The 20,036-nt window shown below is 31.3% G+C and overlaps 3 protein-coding genes across 7 annotated transcripts in view; 1 reads left to right on the plus strand and 2 right to left on the minus strand.

Moving 5' to 3' along the window:
• Positions 1 to 407: 407 nt before the first annotated feature.
• Positions 408 to 12,774, plus strand: LOC112728694 (ABC transporter G family member 22). 2 transcript variants are annotated; one of them, XM_025778949.2, is made up of 10 exons: positions 408 to 641; positions 1,199 to 1,608; positions 7,355 to 7,425; positions 8,676 to 9,067; positions 9,598 to 9,781; positions 9,890 to 10,198; positions 10,386 to 10,673; positions 10,927 to 11,211; positions 11,377 to 11,484; positions 12,094 to 12,774. In XM_025778949.2, exons 2-10 carry the CDS (start codon positions 1,209 to 1,211, stop codon positions 12,313 to 12,315), a joined length of 2,259 nt encoding a protein of 752 aa, XP_025634734.1. In that variant the 5' UTR covers positions 408 to 641; positions 1,199 to 1,208; the 3' UTR covers positions 12,316 to 12,774. The 2 variants fall into 2 exon arrangements, with proteins under 2 accessions (XP_025634734.1, XP_072066063.1); XM_072209962.1 differs by having other exon boundaries at positions 484 to 641; positions 7,301 to 7,425.
• Positions 12,775 to 13,014: 240 nt separating this feature from the next.
• LOC112728695 (putative disease resistance RPP13-like protein 1) lies at positions 13,015 to 17,823 on the minus strand. Of its 4 annotated transcripts, none has more exons than XR_003166295.3 (3): positions 13,926 to 17,823; positions 13,703 to 13,748; positions 13,015 to 13,620 (listed from the first exon to the last, which is right to left on the minus strand). XR_003166295.3 is itself a non-coding variant. In XM_029290952.2 (3 exons), exon 1 carries the CDS (start codon positions 17,560 to 17,562, stop codon positions 13,942 to 13,944), a length of 3,621 nt encoding a protein of 1,206 aa, XP_029146785.1. In that variant the 5' UTR covers positions 17,563 to 17,823; the 3' UTR covers positions 13,015 to 13,620; positions 13,703 to 13,722; positions 13,926 to 13,941. The 4 variants fall into 4 exon arrangements, 3 of the variants coding, with proteins under 3 accessions (XP_029146785.1, XP_072066062.1, XP_072066061.1); XM_029290952.2 differs by having other exon boundaries at positions 13,703 to 13,722; XM_072209961.1 differs by having other exon boundaries at positions 13,015 to 13,722.
• Positions 17,824 to 19,131: 1,308 nt separating this feature from the next.
• Positions 19,132 to 20,036, minus strand: part of LOC112728706 (prolycopene isomerase, chloroplastic) — a 66,815-nt gene continuing 65,910 nt past the window's right edge. Inside the window, exon 5 of the transcript XR_011868971.1 lies at positions 19,132 to 19,776. The gene's annotated coding sequence lies outside the window, so the exon portion shown is untranslated. The remainder of the gene's footprint in view (positions 19,777 to 20,036) is intronic.

Here is a 20,036-nt window from a genome sequence, read left to right on the forward strand (position 1 = left end):
CATGGAGCTTTTTATAGTGCCTAAATTTTAGACATAAAATTTAAAAATAAAAGAATGAATTCTATCTTTTTTATTTTTATTTTTAGGCAAATTTAAGAACAAAATTATAGACACCAAAAAATTCTTCTTCAAATATATTGAACAGAAATGAAATATTTCTTACATGAGTTAGGGTATAGGAAGGAATTTTCTACCTAGATCAACATTTTTTCCAATTTTGATAAGATCAAATGAAATTTAATTAGGACAAATCAAACCATGACACTTGATAAAAATAAAATAAATACTAAGTAATAAAAAAAGTAGTCTAACTGTAATAACATTTAATTTAGCCACAATAACAATGAATCCTACAAATAAACATTATTGGAAAATTAAATATAATGATGAACTCCTAAAATGTTCTCAAAGAAATGCATGAGGGTAGTTTGGGAATAGGACTCTTAAATTAGTTGCCCTTTATAAGAGGGTGATTGAAGCACATGATGATGGGGCATAGCGTTTTAATTTATTGCAAGTTGTTGAGTTGAGTTGAAGTGTGGTCTACTCTACTTTCTAGCTACTATCCCCATCTCTTTTCCTTTCTCATCTCTCTTCACTGAACAAAGAAAACACCCTCTTAACTTCATTCATTCTCAAAGGTACTATTTCTTCTTTGCTTTTTCCTCCCTCAACATACCACTTTTGGCTAAAAAACGATAATCTTTAATTCAATTCAGTAATCATCTTCCTTCTTGTACTATATTACTCTAATTATAATAATTATATTATATGTTTTTACTTATATCTTATTTTACTTGAGTTTTTATTTATAATAATTTTATTTTATTAATTTCCTCTTTCATAATTTTTCATCAATAACTACTATTCTTCTTCTTCTTCTTCTTCACTTTTTCTACTCCCAAACTAATTTGGATTACATTCTCATAATTAACTACTATAAATAAAAATGGAAAAAGAAATAAAGGAGAAAAAAGAAAAAGAAAACGAAAAAACAATACCCATTTTCTATGTATTTAATTATATGTTAATATGTATATACATACAATATTTTATCAATGAATTCTCCCCATTGATATATATAAAGTATAGAATTAATTAGTTTTGGGTGTTTATAATTAACTCATTTATTTTGTTAATTATTAATAATAATTGGTCTAGTTTTGGTTTATTATTTAATTTATTATTATTGTTATAGAGTGCTATATATGGAGAAACCAAATTCAACAACCCTAGCAAGAACAAAATCAGACCAATTAATAGAATCTATGGCGGCGGCTTTAAAATCGCCGCAATCAAGTGACCACTCATCCGGAATGCCAGATAGTGGTGGTGGTGGTGGTGGCAGTGGTACGCTATCAAGGAAGTCGAGCCGGCGGATGATGGTGGCGGCTTCCCCGGGGCGCGGGGGAGGAAAGAACACACACATAAGGAAATCAAGGAGTGCTCAAATAAGCCAAATGAAGTTTGAATTGGATGATTTGAGCAGTGGTGCTGCACTTAGTAGAGCTTCAAGTGCAAGCTTAGGTTTCTCATTCTCTTTCACTGGATTCACTATGCCACCTGATGAAATTGCTGATTCTAAACCCTTCAGTGATGATGATATTCGTAAGTTTCCATCTTCTAATTATTTGTTAATTATTTGTTGAATTCACTTTTTGTTATGTTAGCCACATGTTATTAGGGTTTTTCATATTTAGAATAAATAAAGGTTTAATCTAAACCCTCACATGAGAAATTAATTATGTATTATTAAAAATAAAAATTTACATATAGTTATTTTCGTATAAAATTTATAATAAAAAAGTATTAAATTATAATTCAGTTAAATCTATTAAATTATTTAATAATATTTAATTATTAATTTGTTATAAAGATAATTATATGTGAATCATTATTTATTTTAAAATATAAAAAATTAAATTAAATTATTTCTAATTTCAAGGGAAAAAATAAACTTTTATTCTATTGAAACAAAGACTAAGAGATGAAAAGACTGATACTGAGAGACAGAGACTAAGAGACAGAGATTGAAATAAATGTTAGTATTTTGTTTGGTGTAAAGTAGGAGATAGAAATTAAAACAAGAATAAAATTCTAATTTAATTTGTATAAAGGGTAAAATTAGAATTAATTAATTGAAATAAAGGTATTTTAGATATAAAATATTATTAAAGTTTTCGTCTCCATCTCTAAAAATTTTAGTCCCCTATGTTCTCTCTTATTGAAAGTACTGAAATACTGAAATTTTAGAGATAGAAATAGAAATTTTAGTATCAATTTCTGAACTAACAAACATAATATTAATCTCAGTCTCTCAATCTCTATCTCAATACCTCAAAATAAATGATAGCTTATATCAATCAAATATTTGATGGGAATATTAAATATTAAATATCTATCTCCAATTGAGAATTAGCGAATATATTTATTATTGGTATAAAGGAAAGAAGTAATGCTACTTTTTAAGTTGAGACATAAAAAAATGAATATGAGAATGATACAAAACATTATATATAGCATAGTATGGGTAGGGTCAAGACTTTGTATTTATTTATTTATTTTGTCTCTCTCTTATATCTGAATAGTAATATATGGTCATAACAATAATAACTATATCGTCAATTCATTTTCTTTTATGGTATCCATATATATTATATTTTAATTATTCCCACCTCTTTTTCCTTAATAGAAATAAGAGAAATACACTTTCAATAATATAATTATTACACACAACTGATTTTGCCTCATTAAGCATAGACCTTTGCGAGTTAAAAGTTTTCACACTTTCTCTAAAATCATTTAATATTGAACAAAAAGATGATAAAAAAATATCAATAATCGTCGTGCCTTTATGGTAACCACACACATACATATGATGGTGAATTGGTGATGAGTATTATTATGTCTTTGCTCTATTATCTTCTTTATCTGTCAGATTTTGATAGATATATTATTTGAGAAATATTTGTCGTATTTAATTATTTATTTTGTAAAAAAGAACAATTTTATACATTGACTCAGTTATTATATGCTACGTACTAAATAATATTTATTGTAATTTAAACCATATTTCATAAAAAGGGAAAATTCATATGCAGTCGAACGTAAAGTTGATAACTAAGAATCATTAGATGATTTAACTGATTTAACTAAATTTTTATTTAACGATTCTCAACTATCAACTTCACGTATGTTTGCGTCTATTGTAACTTATTTGTTTGTTCCTGTTTGACTACTCCGCTATACTGTGTTGAGCTCTTTGTTTTTCAAAAAAAAAAAAAATTATCAACTTTACGTAAAGTTGACTGTATTGAGTTTTCCACCTTCATAAAAACATAAATATATTTAATATTTTTTATAATATTTTTTAGGGTAAATTAACCTTTCTTGTAAGACTAGAATATATTAAGTACACATAATATTTTTTATTTATAAAATAAACATTAATCTCTTTAAAATTTAGGTTATATATACAATAATAGCATTCGATGTTATATTCTTTATATTTTGTAAAACGCACTATAACACAAACTGTAAGAAACTGTCATAATTTTTTACCTTTTTTCCTCTATGAAACTAATAAAGACATATCAATAATTAAAAAATAAAAATATTATTCTATATATACTAATAATAAACTACTAAATCAACTACTATATATTTATATATTCATATATATTTTTAATTAAATAATCAATTATCCGAATAATTAAATATATATATATACATATTAATTAGAATAATTAAAACTATAATAAATGAAAATTAAATTTATTTAAAATAGTATAATAATTTTTTTATAAAATATTAAATACATGATTAATTAGTAGTTGATTTTTAGTGCATAGACAGGCATAATTATTAAAAAATATATTATGTAATAATATTGTTTAACCTAAAAAAAACAAGCACATACCTTATCCACATCTAGTAGGATGAAAATGACAAACATGTGGACGTTAGAAAATAGCTTTTGGAACAATATATAGTACACATATATATATAGATGGGACTGAAGAAGATTAAAATACAAATGGTCCTTCATTTTCATAATGCAGCTAGCACTCAAGTACAAATATACAGTGCCTCTTTGGTACGTTGCCGTGACTCTCATAAATTTTGATGCCTAGTGCCCACCGCCAACAATGAAAATTATGGACTCAGTAACTTCTTAATTAATGATTCAGTGTAATCTAAAACTTCCTTTGAATAAATATCCAGATTAATTAACTATGACTTTAATATAATTTAGAGTAATATCTCAAATCAAATTAAAAAATTTTTTAATCGTACACTTTAATTTTTGACAAATTTTAATTACTAAATTAGTTTTCATATTTTTATTTCATTAAATTGATATGAGAATTTTAAAAAAATTCAAAGGTTGTTTATTTTGTTTTTATTAAATAAGAAATTGTTTAATTTTCTTAACTAAAATTTGACTTAAAAATTAATGTCTACTAAAATAAAAAATATGGAACTGATTTAGTGATTAAAATTTATTAAGGATTAAATTATTCGACTGAAAATTCTTTGATTTGGGATATTACTCTATAATTTAAAGAATCCTTTGTTTTTATCTATTTTTAAAAAATTTTTAAAGAAATATCGAGTTATACTTTGCAGTTTGCTCCCAAATATATTTAATTAGATCTACCAATTTATTTATAGTAAAAACTCAAATATTAGATATTTATGTAATTGGGATGCAAGAAATTGCCACAGCACAAGATATTATTATTGTTAACAATATAAATGATTTTACATTATCAATATACTTTGAGACTATTAATTAATATATAAATCAAAATTAAACTCTTCTTTAAATAAACAACTCAATTCAAAGTGTTGTGTAAAATGTGAATATCATAGTTGATATAAACAGCACATAGCTAGGGTTACCACTTAGCAAGAAAACAACAAATAAAGTGACTCACTCATATATTGGTTCACTTCACATAATAATTATACTTCGTCTTTTTCTTCTTAGTATTATGATACTAATATTTATATTTTATACATCACTTTTTTTCAAACACTAACAATATAGGATATAAACAGTAAATGTTATTATATACATTACCCATCTAATAACTTTCGAGAGTTTTAAGTACAAAAACTTGGATATTTAACAATCAATATAATTATATAATAATGACACATATTTAAAAAAACAAAAACTAAAGTCGCACATCAAATCTTTAAAGGCACACATCAAAATTATCATCCTTTTTTATAAAAAAATTTAAGATAATTCTAATAATAAAAAATATAAATTTATTTGACATTTATATTTATAATTTTGTGGAATTAACCTAATTTTTTAATAGATATCAAATTAGTTTATATATTTTGTGGTTAAAATTATAAGCATTCGAGTCTTTTTATTTCAAAACTTAAAAAAAACTTATTTAATTATTTTTCCGTGCCATAAAATCATCCTTTCTAAAAATTTAAATTGATAAAAAAAATAATATAAATAATTATATCTCTAATACTCTCTTAGAGTTCGAGCTGATCTCTTTAATTAATTAAGAACAAGCAAGTGGCAGTTCTACTTGGAATAGAATTGCTACTGTTAAGGGGGCATGAACACCTTGGTTGAATGATATTGAAAGACATTTAGCTTCTAACTACCTCAAAATTATGGGGCCATACACTTACAACTACAACTCTACAACAAGTGGATCTGTCCCTATCTTTCTTCCTCCCTTTTTGTTGGAGAGCTCAATTTTCATTTTGGCCTCTTCCAATTTTGGTCCCCAAATTAAATTTCCCACTAGACTTTTTCTATTTGGAATTAATTAATTAGCTAGGTTACTGTTTAGACAGCTAAAAAAAAATATAACTTTCTCAAACAATTCCTCACATGTTTTGTGTGAATCTAATAATTATTTTACACAAAATATGTGTACCCAGATTTATCTAAAAATATAAAAAAATTTCGGACTAATAATTTTTAATATTTTTTGTCATCATTTAGCTAGTACAAATATTAAATTATTTTTAATAAATAAATTTTATTAATTTATATATGTAAATTTTAAAAAAATATAAATACAAATTGTATTGATTCATATGTAAAATTCTGATAAATATATATAAAAGTTATATGTTTCTGCATCTAAAATATATGTAAATATGGATACAAATTATTACTAGACTAAATACATACTGACCAAAAATAATAATATTTATTGGTCATATAATATTATTCTAAAAATATTATGCGGTCATATAAGTTATGTGACATTATTTGAAAAAAGATTTTTTGTTTGAGTTGTTTAAATAGTTTTTTCTTAATTAATTAGCTTCAATTATTTATAAATGCTGTTTTTACCTTTATATATATCAAACTCTGACACAAAGCATCTTAACATGACTACTGTTTTCGTTCAAACCTAGTATCTTTTATCAACAAATTTATTTTATTATTTTGTACTACTGTCTTGAAGAATGTCTAAATTAAATTCAATAAGTTAAAGAATGATGTTTATATGCTTAATTGTTCTTATTTTGTTGCCTAAGTCATCAATTTTTGAAAGATAAAGTTGTTAGACAAACATATATAATTGTGAAAGAATTTTAAATGTACTAGGTATATTGGTGTTTTAATAATTTTAATCATTGATTTTTAATTATAAAAAATATATATTAATTAAAATTAATATTAAGATTATTAGAATATTAGTGTTGTTTCACTTTTTTATATAGTATATCATTTTTTATTTATAATACTGAAAGGTAATAAATTACAAAAGGTAAATTTTGAGTGAAAACTTCATAATTGAAATTTAGATTAATAATACTTTTTTAATTTTTTATTTCATTAATCACTATAAAATAATAATTAAATCACATAATTTTTTTCTTAAAAGCTAATTAAATATCCTTACTACTAATTAATTATTGATGGCTTTTGTCTTGGTCAATGCTGAATTCTGACAACTATGGTCCACCATATGACTTCACTTCACCCACTTGACTTTTAGTGACTAATAATAAATATGACACTATCATTTATCTCATCATACCATGCAGCTGTCAAATGATTTAAGAAGCATCCATGCATAGTTTATTTCTTCAGAAATCATTGTGGATATTATTGCATCTTTTTTGCTTTCTAGCTAGCATGACAACCCTATTATTATTATACCCACACACATATTTTCAGAACCATATACTCACAAGAACATGCATTATTATTTTTATTTCTATAGTACACAAACTATTACACTAAGAGCTTCTTCTTCTTCTTCTTCTTCTTTCTTTTTTTTTTCTTATTAAAAAAAAAAAGAATTTTCTACCTTGGATCATATCATGAAGAAAAGTTCAACTATGTGTGTTGCAGCTGAAGATATTGAAGCTGGAACTAAGACAATAAAGTTTCAAACTGAGCCTACTATTCCCATCTATCTTAAGGTAATTAATTATATAATATAATATAATCTAATCTATACATGCATGTCATCATCTCAAAAAAGGTGAGAGAGTGATTTTTTTAGAGAAAAGATTAATTGAAAAAGTTTTACCTTGATTCTATTATAAAATTATAAAGAATAGACAACAGTTTGAAAAATAATGTAACATTCTTCTAATTAACATTTGAGAAATTTTTTCTTTTTAAAATCTTCAATAGAGTGTGATATTGTTGATGCATGTGGTCCTGTGTATTTGTTCTTCAATCTTGTATATGAAGTTTAATTTCATTTCATGTGATGCATCAATGTACAAGACTACCCTTTAATTTATTTCTTCCCACTTAGCCACAGATTTTATGATGAGATTTTGTATTTCAAAATAAGAGTTTATTCTTTGTAATATTTTCTTTATCCTTTTGAAAAATCTCACTTTTGTATTATTTACATGCATGGTACTCAATGCAATAACCGAAAAATAAAAAATGTAAAAATTCATGGTATTTGTTCAATACAATGTGAGTACAACATTAATTCACTAATTTAGAAAGGTTAACTATATATGAACAAATTAAGTATTTTATTTGTCAAACAAATAAATTAAATATCATTATTCATGATACATCTCTTCTTCTGTTTTTTTTTTTTTTTTGTTTTTTTTCACATGTTTCTCTCTCTATTAATCCATTAGTTATATCTTAAATGACATAATCTTCTCATACTCACTTAAGAGTTTGTAAATTCAAATATTCCTATCTTTGATAAAAAAAAGAAACATGACGTATATATGAGGAGCTGGAACCAATGTTGAAATAAATTAAAGCTGATTAATTTAATTTGAATATGTATATTAAATGACTAATTATGATATGTATTGTTTTGTGGGGAAGAAAAACAAAAGTTCTTATATATAATTATATATGGGATCTTGAAGCTAAGTCACAACTTTATGGTTTCATAAAATGAAACAAAGTTTTAAAATTAATCTCCAATTTAAAAACAGCAATATATAACATGATCATATTCTACTTATTATAAAGTTATTATTATGAAGAAATTAACATTTATTACACAATTTTAAACTCATTCAATAATCATACCAAACATTTAAACAATACCATATTACGTGTACAAAAAAAAGCCACTAAATCAGTCATTTGTATAAAATATACATTAAAAGCCGGCGAAACATTACATGTAATTGTTAACTCTTGTTTGATAATGTGAATGTATATGTTTGTATGTATGGTGCAGTTCAAAGATGTGAGCTACAAGGTAGTAATGAAAGGCATGACAACAAGTCATGAAAAGGATATATTGAATGGGATAAGTGGATGTGTGAATCCAGGTGAAGTCTTGGCTTTGATGGGTCCCTCAGGGAGTGGAAAAACCACTCTTTTGAATCTATTAGGTGCTAGAATATGCCACTCCACTATCTCTGGTTCCATCACTTACAATGATCAATCATATTCCAAGTTCTTGAAGAGCAGGATAGGATTTGTGACACAAGATGATGTTCTGTTTCCTCACTTAACTGTCAAAGAAACATTGACATATGCAGCCAGGCTTAGACTTCCAAAGACATACACAAAGGAGCAAAAGGAAAAAAGAGCTCTTGATGTTATCTATGAGCTTGGTTTGGAGAGGTAAATGCTTCAATCCTTGACATTCAAACATTTAAAGTAGGGTAAATGATTAGAATTTAGTTTTGATGCGTGTAAAGTAGTTTTACAGGTGCATTCAATTATGTAGCGCCACATCAGTATAAATAATTACCTTTCATATTGACTACATGAATGGTGATCCAAAAAAACGGATGTGATCGTACGTTACAATGTCAGTGTATCAAAATTAAACTCAAATTATTATGATATTTTTATGAGTTTTACACGGTCATCTAATCACATCTGTTCTTTTAGATGATCATCTACTAGTCAACATAAAATATAGTTATTTTTGGTCAACATAAAACTACTTTACACCAACCGTCCATCAAAATATTTTTGCTGATACTAACACTTCTCTTTATGTTGTAAAATGTGTGTAACATCAATTAACTAATGGGGTAATTACTATAATTTACCCTTCAAATTATTAGGAGTAGAATTCATAGGTGTCATTGTATGATTATAGAAGCAAAATTTTCATATTACATTTATGAATGAAATCAAAACAGGTGCCAAGACACAATGATTGGAGGTTCCTTTGTTCGTGGAGTATCAGGTGGAGAAAGGAAGAGAGTTTGTATTGGAAATGAGATCATAATCAACCCTTCTCTTCTTTTTCTTGATGAACCAACTTCTGGTTTGGATTCAACAACAGCATTGAGAATAGTTCAGATGCTTCAAGACATAGCAGAGGTACTTGCTTTTCTCATTCTTCCTTCAATAATATTGATCAACAAAACAGTTAGATTTATTTTACATCACATAGCCTTTGATCATGAACATGTTTGATTAATATGGCAGGCTGGTAAAACAGTAGTGACAACAATTCACCAACCATCAAGTAGACTCTTTCACAAGTTTGACAAGTTGATCCTTCTTGGCAAAGGGAGCTTGCTTTACTTTGGAAAAGCATCTGAAGCAATGAATTACTTCCAATCTATAGGGTGTTCGCCTCTTATTTCGATGAATCCGGCCGAGTTCTTGCTAGACCTTGCCAATGGAAACATAAATGATGTTTCTCTTCCATCAGAGTTGGAGGACAGAGTTCAAATGGGAACTGTAGAATCTGAAAGACATAGTGGCAAGCCATCTCCAGCAGTAGTACATGAGGTACTAACTTTTTTCTTGGTAACAATTTTCCATGTATGCACAAATCTCTATTCTATGATAAAAATTTAAACACAGACATTGAAATCATTGAACTAATGACTAAATTTTTGAACCAATTAGACATTGACAACATTTTTTGGAGTTAGTCTCTAGTTTTCTTAACAAGATTATGAACAAAATTTGACAGTATTTGGTGGAGGCATATGAGTCTCGTGTCGCGGAAACAGAGAAGAAAAAGATAATGGCTCCTTCCCCTCTTGATGAAGAAGTTAAGTCCAAAGTTCGTAGTTCTAAGAGGGAATGGGGAGCAAGTTGGTATGAGCAATTCTCTATATTGTTCTGGAGAGGAATCAAAGAAAGGAAGCATGATTATTTCAGTTGGTTGAGAATCACACAAGTTCTGTCCACTGCAATCATATTGGGATTACTTTGGTGGCAATCAGATACTAAGAACATAAAAGATCTGCAAGATCAGGTAAAATTTTTTTCCTGCAAGAACAAAATTCCTAGTCTTTGAAAAAAGTTATAGCAATAACTAAACCTTGTCGAACTAGATGGATTCGGCTATATAGATCAAACAATGCCAATTGTCATAGTGTTAAGTTACTATCAAATGACATCATAGTACTATGTTACTAAATGTGTGCCTATGCACTAACCTACAAGTATTACTTAGATATTGTTTTCTTTCTCAAGCTTTGACTGACATTTTCGCTATCGAATTTCAGGCTGGACTGCTCTTCTTTATAGCTGTCTTCTGGGGATTCTTCCCTGTTTTCACTGCAATATTCACATTTCCTCAAGAGAGAGCAATGCTGAGTAAGGAGCGAGCGGCCGATATGTACAGACTAAGTGCATATTTCTTGGCCAGAACCACAAGTGACCTTCCACTAGACTTGATATTACCAGTACTATTTCTCCTTGTTGTTTACTTCATGGCTAGTTTGAGACTCAGTGCTACTCCCTTTGTCCTCACCATCCTCACTGTTTTCCTCTGCATCGTGGCGGCTCAGGTATGTATCTGCATTAGAAAAGGAAAAACTTTATTTTTATCACTAACATTTTTTACAGTGATTTCAATTTAGCCCTAAAAGCTTTTCTTAGCAGTTCTGTTTATGTGCTTAACATAGAAACCAATATTAGCCTTCATTTCTAAATATAGTTTGTTATGAATTTAGGGACTTGGACTTGCTATTGGAGCAACACTCATGGATTTGAAAAGGGCAACAACTTTGGCTTCAGTAACTGTCATGACTTTCATGCTGGCTGGAGGGTTCTTTGTGCAGGTAAACATATATATAATTGTTTTTCGAGAAAAGAACAAATAGGTCCTGACCTTTTGTCCCGCAGACATTTTTATCCTTGACCATTGAAAAATACTTTTAAGTCCCTGACCTTCACAAAATTTGGATGGATCAGTCCCTCCGTCCAAATGCCTCCGTCAGGGACTGATCCGTTCAAATGCCTCCATCAGGGATTGATCCGTCCAAGTTTTATGAAGGTCAAGGACTTAAAAGTATTTTTCAATGGTCAGGGACAAAAATGTCCGCGGTGTAAAAGGTCAGGGACCTATTTGTCATTTTCTCTTGTTTTTCTCTTTGAATGTAAGCTTTTCATTATTGCCTTACACTTTTGTGGTGTCACGTTAACAAGTTGATCATACGGATTTACTTCAATCAAAACATTTGGTTTTAGCCTCTGCTGTTAGTTTGTCTTTGTTAAAATCAAAACATTTGATTTATGTCTGCTACATTAGTAATTAACAAAGACAGACTAATGGTATAGTCTAAAACCAAACGTTTTGGATTTTTTTAGACTCAAAATTCTAATTTCTATGTATAAATTGAGCAATCTACTAGCAGAAGAAGCTAACACTTGATACTAAATTTTGGCAGAGAGTTCCCATATTCATTTCTTGGATCCGGTACATGTCTTTCAATTACCACACCTACAAACTGCTGCTAAAGGTGCAATATGAACACCTAACTCCAGTTGTAAATGGGATCAAAATTGACAGTGGTTTGACAGAGGTTGCTGCTCTGATAGCCATGGTTTTCGGCTACCGGTTCTTGGCTTATCTTTCCTTGCGGCGGATGAAGCTTCAATCCGGAGCATGAGATCATTGATCCAAGCATAACAAGAAGTAGCCTGGATTGGAAGAAAGTGCTTCCATTTTGCATGAAGAGTGATATTGGATGAATGCTCAAATTGTAAAGAGGACTACATTGATGTGTTACTGTCCAAAGTTGTATATATTGATTCTAATTTAGCATGTTCACAACACCACAAATGCATGCTATATTTTATCATAGGCACATCAATGTCTGTAGAATTCAGGTTTTTTTTTTTTTTTTTGGAAACTGTTTTAAGTCTGAAAATGTTAAATAGACTGAAGCTTGTGACTAATGTAGTGAAATTAGAGGAGTGTTAACTGTTTGTTGCTACACTTAGTCAAAGTTTCAAACCAAAAGCATAGCTATAATTTGGTCATAAGTTTAGGTCCTTCCACAATAAATTTGGATAGAATTTATGTACATGAACTATTTTTGTAGAATTTAACTTGGTAGGTTAACTAATTGAGTCTTTTCTCTTTCTTTCTTCGTTCCTTTTTCTTTGATGGGTGAAAAACAAGAAACAAATTATATAAAACTCATTGATATCATCTCCCTAATATTTAGTTGACTTTCATTACATAATCAAGTCACATCATGTTCACTTATATGTACAATGAAGCATCATGGTGGTGCCTTGAGGACCAAACTATCCCATAATTATTTACTACTAGTGTTCCAGTGCATAAAAGAGAACAGAGAACATGGCAAAATATGCTGCAATTAAACCACCATAAGAAGTGATTGCTCATTCTTGTTAACCATATACAAGAACAACTTAAGTTGAAAATATACAACATTTTTCCATCTTATGTTTTTTTCCAGCAAAGTAACCCCTCAACCAAGGACTCTCCGGCATAGCCATCAAGGCCTTGGTCAAGGGTCAGCCTCTATTCCCCTTCGGCATTGCCATCAAGGAATAGGACTGTGGACAAAAACATCTATTATTGAATATTCTGTTCATCAAGTACAAATAAGTTAGCCCTTTCCATCTTACACTTAATGACACATTACTTACTGACACATGTATTATTCAAAGGAAAGCATAGAGCACAAATTATACACCAGAATCAGTGAGTGAAGAACATTTGTAATTCAAACTCAGACCAAACGGAAATCTTGATGACCATGAAATCAGGTTTCTTTTTGGCATGCTAACCACTTCCTTGGAAGCAGTTGCAGTAAGACTCCCATTCTCCAGTCTCCAGGAGAGTTTCCATTTGGCATTCTCAATGACCTTGAACTTCCCATTATACCGTACACTTCCCCATGGTAAATTTTATCATCTTATCAACAGAACAAGAGAAAAAGCTGCAGTATCGTAATATCAGCATTCAGCAGAAAAAATTGGAAAAAATATAGCAGAAAGAAGTGAGGCAATGCGGGTGCTTACTTGTTGGCTCGATGGATATGCTGTATGAGAATGTATAAAGCATTAACTGTGTTGGTAAGGAATGAAATAAGACATTAATAAGAATGAAGAGTAAGAATACTGTAATGCAGAAGAAGAATGAAAAACTAGTGAGGCACTTTATATGCAGAGTATTAATCTTAGTGCAAAAAACAAATGTATTTGGGGAAAAACAGAATATGTTGTGTGAGAGAGAAGCAGTTACCTGTGAAGTTGTTGGATTACCAAATCCATCTGCTATCAACTTGAATGGCGCGGATGTGGGAGATTTTGGGCCAAAGCTGTGGATCCTTCTTCTGACATCGATTGCCCAGCAAAGGGCTTTTATAGATGCTGAGTTGTTTTAGAGAGGCAGGCAGCTTTTCACCCTCCATATTCTCCAACTTGGGACATTCATTAATAGATAATTGATGGAGGGAGGTGAGGTGGGCAAGTCCCTTGCATTCCAACGTCTCCACACTTTTAATGCCTTCCAGTGTGAGAGACTGAAGGGAGGCAGGCAACCAACCTTCCTTTGGGAGGGACTTCACACTCTCGCCGTATTCACCATGAATGGAAAGACGAATAAGCCCTTGAAATTGTGAATTCATGAATGCTGCACTGCTCACTAGTTTCTCGCAGTAGCTGATTCCAAGATATCTGAGGCTACGGTGTGGAACCCCGGGAGCACACAAATCGATCTCTGGGCAACCCACTAATGAGAGACGCTCTAGCTGAGGTGCTGCCATCCATATCGTCGACACGGATTTCATACTCCCACAATGCTTGATCCATAAATATCGGAGAGAAACAAGGGAGCGTGACACCACAATTGACTCCATCTTTTCACATTTCTCGATTTCAACACGCACGAGATTCGGAAAGGCATCCAACAACGAGAAGGATGTAAGTGAATCACAGCTGTTCTGTATTGATAGTTTCTGCAGCGAGTGATGTTGCCCATCCATTTCGAATTCTAATTCTCCACAACTCTCGATCGTCAACTCTTGTAGTGATAGAGGAATAGCACTCACTGGAAACCATATGTGGGAGGAACAATCTGAGATGGATAAAGAAGTGAGGCAAGTCAGTTGCGTGTTGGTAATGGCCTCCACCACGGACCCCACTAGATGCTTTCCTGAAATTGAAAGACTGGTAATCGCAGGTGCCCTTGGAACACAACAACTCAGCTCATCGCACTTGTCAATCTGAAGTGATTGCAAAGATGGTAGATGAATGGGCAAATCTCCTCTCAACATCGGACACTCACTTATGGTGAGATGCCAAAGTCGAGGAAATGCATTCAACACCATTGAACGCCACTCCTTCCAGCAAGGCATTGACTTAAACAAAAGAGTTTCAAGCTTTTGAAATGGTGGTGTCTTCACACAAGATTCATCGTTCTGGTAAAAGTAAAACTCAGCACCCACAATCCCCACACTTTCAAATTTTGAAATTTCAAGGTGCTTCAAAGAGGGCAATTGTCCAAGTGAAGGAAGCATACAACAATTCCTGCAACCATCCAGCATTATTTTGGTGATGTTGCGGTAGGAAGAATGTCCCAACCAATCTGGAAAGGTTGTACCCCTGTAACCAGAGATATATAACCCTTTCAAATTAGTGTGAGGTCGTAACTTGTCAAGTATATCTCTTTCCATCTGGGAATCAACTGTATTCTCCTCTTCATTCGATGACCAAATTAACGTTATAGAATCAATGCCATCCTTATCGGACATTCTTGCCTCCAAAGCTTCACTGCTGTTCACCACATTCTCCAATTTGCCAATGGAAATTGATCCGTGTAGATCTGCTAGTGCTCCCCATTCTGTGATCTTGTTCTCTTCATGTTTCCCAACAACATAGTCGCTTAAAAACTGCAAATTTTTCAACTTGCTCATGCCTTTTGGCATCTCATGCAACTGAGTCCCTCTAATATCAAGATGGCGCAAATTTACAAGACCTTTCATGCCAACAGGTAGCATTTTCAGATTATAGCAGGAATACAACTTCAAGGTCTGCAAATTATAGAGGTTACCCAATGACTCCGGCAATGTCACAATGTTGGTCTTGGACAGATCCAAGTAACGCAAATGAATCAACTCACCTATTGAATCAGGTACTGACTCAAGAGGAAAGCCGTGGAACGACAACGCTCTCAGGTACTTCAACTGTGACAACAAGATACAAGGTGCGTTTTCCATGTTAAATGGGATCCATAACTCCAAATTGATTTCAAGAAATGTCCTTATATGTTTTATTCCGTCACAAACTCCCAACAGTTTTGAGATTGGATAATTGCCTTTAGCATTGTGGGACAAATGACGAGTTTTAATATCAATCTCAACTGTATTCTCAATCTCTTCTGCTCTAAAATAGAAATCTCCAGCAAACATCATTGCCAAATCATGCACGAGATCATGCATCACAAATTTATTTTTCCAGGTAATACTATGAGGTTGCAAAAATGATCTCGCAATTAATTCATCAAAATATTTATCACCAACTTCTTCTGGAGTCTTTTTCCCAACTGGTTGTAAAAAATTCTGAGCCATCCATAACAAGATCAATTCATCTTTATCAAATTCATAATCCTTTGGATACAACGAACAATAAACAAAACAATCTTTCAGACATGAAGGAAGATAGTAGTAACTGATTCTTAATGCTGGAATGAGTTCGCTCTCATCTTCGGACAATTCCCAAATCTCACTCTTCAATATACGATTCCAATGCTCGACATCAGAATTTCCATGCAATAAGCCTCCTAGTGCTTGAGCTGCCAAGGGCAAGCCATGACACTTCTTTACAATATCTCTGCCGAGCTTTTCCAAAGTTTGATTCTCCATAGAGTAAGTGGAAAGACATGCATGTTTTGAAAATATTAACCAACAATCTTCATCCGACAATAAACTTAGTTCATAAGATGAAATAGTCTGTGCCGCAGAAGCCACCTTTGTACTTCTAGTAGTTATGAGAATTTTGCTCCCCTTAACCCCATTCTGAAAAGGTTTTAGAAGCCTATTCCAACTACCATAATTCTCATTCCATGCATCGTCCAAAACCACAAAGAATTTCCCTTCGGATAATCTCTTCTTTAACTCATGCTGAAGTAAATTCAAATCATTCAAGTTACAAGGACTCTTTGTTATTGCCTCAATTATAGTCTTGGTGACCTTAATAACATCAAACTCTTCGGACACACAAACCCAACCTCGAAAATTAAAGTAGTTCTCCACTTTATCGTCATCGTAAATCAATTGGGCCAAAGTAGTCTTTCCAATTCCGCCCATACCCACAATGGAAATCACAGGTATATCACCATCACCAGTGTCATCATCATTCAACAACATTTTCACTATGGCCTCCTTGTCTTTTTCCCTACCATATATATTAGAACTTCCAACGAGAGATGTTGTGATCCTCCATGACATGTCCTCCTTAGGAATTTTTGTGAGACCAAGAGTGTCTTTTTGCTTCACAATAGACTCTATCCTATCAATGATTTCCTCCATCCTGTTTGCTATCTCCCTATCTTGCGAATTGAGAAAACGAGAGAAGAAGGTACCTGAATCCTTCTGAGTGGCAGCTTTGGTGAAGACATCATCCAGCAAGTCATCAGCAACATACATAGCAGCTTTGAGACTATCCAGCCAGTCCTTGACAGCTCTCTCCTTGATCTGCTTCTGCTCAGCATCAATGAGAAAGGCTTGAACAGCATAAAGATTGGTCTTCAACCTTTCAAGCAGCTTCTGGGTAAGCTTCTTCCCTTTGATCCAGTTGGCAACTTCAGGTGAGGACATCCTGTTAAAAATAACACTAAAAGTGGAAGACAGAACAGCTCCACCAACAAGTGCTGCAGCCATGTTTCTCAAGATCAAGTGATAAGATGAGAAAAAAACTGAGAAAGGCAAAAGGAAACAGATTTAGTTTGCAATAAACTCGGTCAATGTCAACAAGAGTAAGGAAACATTTGCAGGTAGTTAGTGAAGTATATTGTGGTATGCTGATATGAACCTAAAGATCATTGGTCTTCAAGGCAAGTGGTTATAAAATAATACATAGAAATTTCCCTCTTGTTGGACAAAGGATGTTGCCGATTATTATTTTTTAATATAAGAGCTTGACTTCACCTACTCCAAAGACACAATGTTCCAAGTCCACTACTAAACAGTGCAATGCAAGTTTAATTGCTTGAATTTTATACTAAACTTGATGTTAGATAAAAGAGATATATCTGTGTTAGTAACAAGTTGAGACAGTTAATAGTGTGTTGCAATTTATGTTATTTAATACCAGTAAATTAGCAGCAAAATTTATATGCATTTTTTTATCATTAGGAAAACTTTCACTCTTCAATCTTCATTCTTTCAATTTCCTTAGTTTCTCATATTCTTTAGTTCTACTTCTTGCTAATTTATCTCAAAATTGCTTGTTATTATTAAATTTAACCCTTTCTTTAATAGTAGATAACAAACACCGATGACAAGAAGGTCAAGCTAGGACAAAAGGTACGAAACAATGCAAGTACTGTTAAGTATGTCAGACAAAGTAAAAGAGTATTCAAATATAGTGCTTACTCATGTTGTGTCTCATGAACAAAAAATGTTGACATTCATGCCTAACAAAATAAAAAAGAATGACTATAAAGTATAAATAATGAGCAATGACTTGGTGCACTGGCAAACTATACTATGAAATAGAGGATGAAATCTAGTGCATGACGCATTTTTCACAGAGCTACTTATTTTCCTAATGATTCTTTCTCTGTTTCAGATAAAATAAAACAATTCATGGAATTTTAGTTATCTTATTAAACATAAGAACTTGACTTCACCTACTCCTATAAAAAATGGTCCATATCCAATAGGATGCTCCTGCAGGAAGTTTTTCTTCACATTTCCTTCGGTCTTTTTTATGCTCAGTTTAAAGATTTCGAAAATAAGTGTTAACCACCAATAGTTATTCCCATTTTATTCATCTGTGCACTAAACTTGATCCTAGAGACATATATCTGCTTGTTAGTGATGAGTTGAGACAATTAGTAGTGAGTTACTCTTCTATCTTGCATGTTGCATACTGATCTTGCAAAATTAAGGAATTTAAAGATGAAACTTAGGTGCTTTTTGATATTTTCAAAATACTCTTGACATCATACACTTGATTTTTATTTTTAATCTTACAATGAAATTTACACACTCCATTCTGTTAACTCTTCTTTAGTTTCCAACACCTTAATCTTCATCAAGAAAATAAGATATTTTCAAATCATTTTTTAAAATTTTAAAGTATTTTTTTAATGTTAGACAAATTAAAATATATTATAATTATAACCCAAAAAAGTTGACAATTTTTCCCAAGGCACATTCAGTTGATCAAGTACAATCATTGTAACGAAAAATCAGCATTCTTAATTAAGTGATTGCTCATTCTAGTTAACCAAAAACATTACTTCTTTATTCTGATAGAAATAAGCAATATATAGTGTTTAGTCATCATATTTTACAAGGACAAGTATGACATCATGTTTCCATCTTACACTTAATCACACCTAACCACTTCTATGGAAGAATTTGCCATTCTCAAGGACCTTGAAACTCAAAAGAACTTCCAACTATTGCACCAATATTGAATTGAGTTTCTCATATGAGCTGTATCCTTCAAGGGAAGATTTTATCATCTTATTAACAGAACAAGAGAAAAAACAGTCAGTATAGTAATTAAACATCAATGTACATGGTGTCAGGAGCAAAAGTTGGCAAAAGATACGAGAAAGACTTCCTTGCACACAGCAGCAGAAAGTCCTTCAACTACCATGTTTTGGCAAGAAGAAATTAACACTTGACCCTAAATTTTTAGCAGAGTTCCCATGTTCATTTCTTGGATCCAGTACATGTCTTTCAACAACCACACCTACAAACTGTTGTAAGTGGGATCAAATTGACAGTGGCTTTAGAGATATAGCTGCTCTTATAGCCATGGTTTTGGCTATCGTCTCTTGGCGTTTCTTTCGTGGCGGCACATGAAGCTTTAATCCTCCAGAGCATCAGATCATTGATCCAAGCATAGTAAGCAGCAGCCTGGATTGGAAGAAAGTACTTAGATTTTGCATGAATAGTGATATTGGATGAATGCTCAAATTATAAAGACAATTGCATTGATGTGTTACCGTCCAAACTTGTATATATTGATTGTAATTTAGCATGTTCAAAACACCAAAATGCATGCTAGATTTTATCATAGGCACTTCAATGTCTTTTTTAGAACTCAGAGGTTGCTTTTCTTTTTTTTTTTTTTTGGGAATCTGTTTTAAAAGTCTCTGAAAATGTTTAATTGAATG

The sequence above is a fragment of the Arachis hypogaea genome, chromosome 12 (assembly GCF_003086295.3).
Source record: "Arachis hypogaea cultivar Tifrunner chromosome 12, arahy.Tifrunner.gnm2.J5K5, whole genome shotgun sequence".
Lineage (NCBI taxonomy): Eukaryota > Viridiplantae > Streptophyta > Magnoliopsida > Fabales > Fabaceae > Arachis > Arachis hypogaea.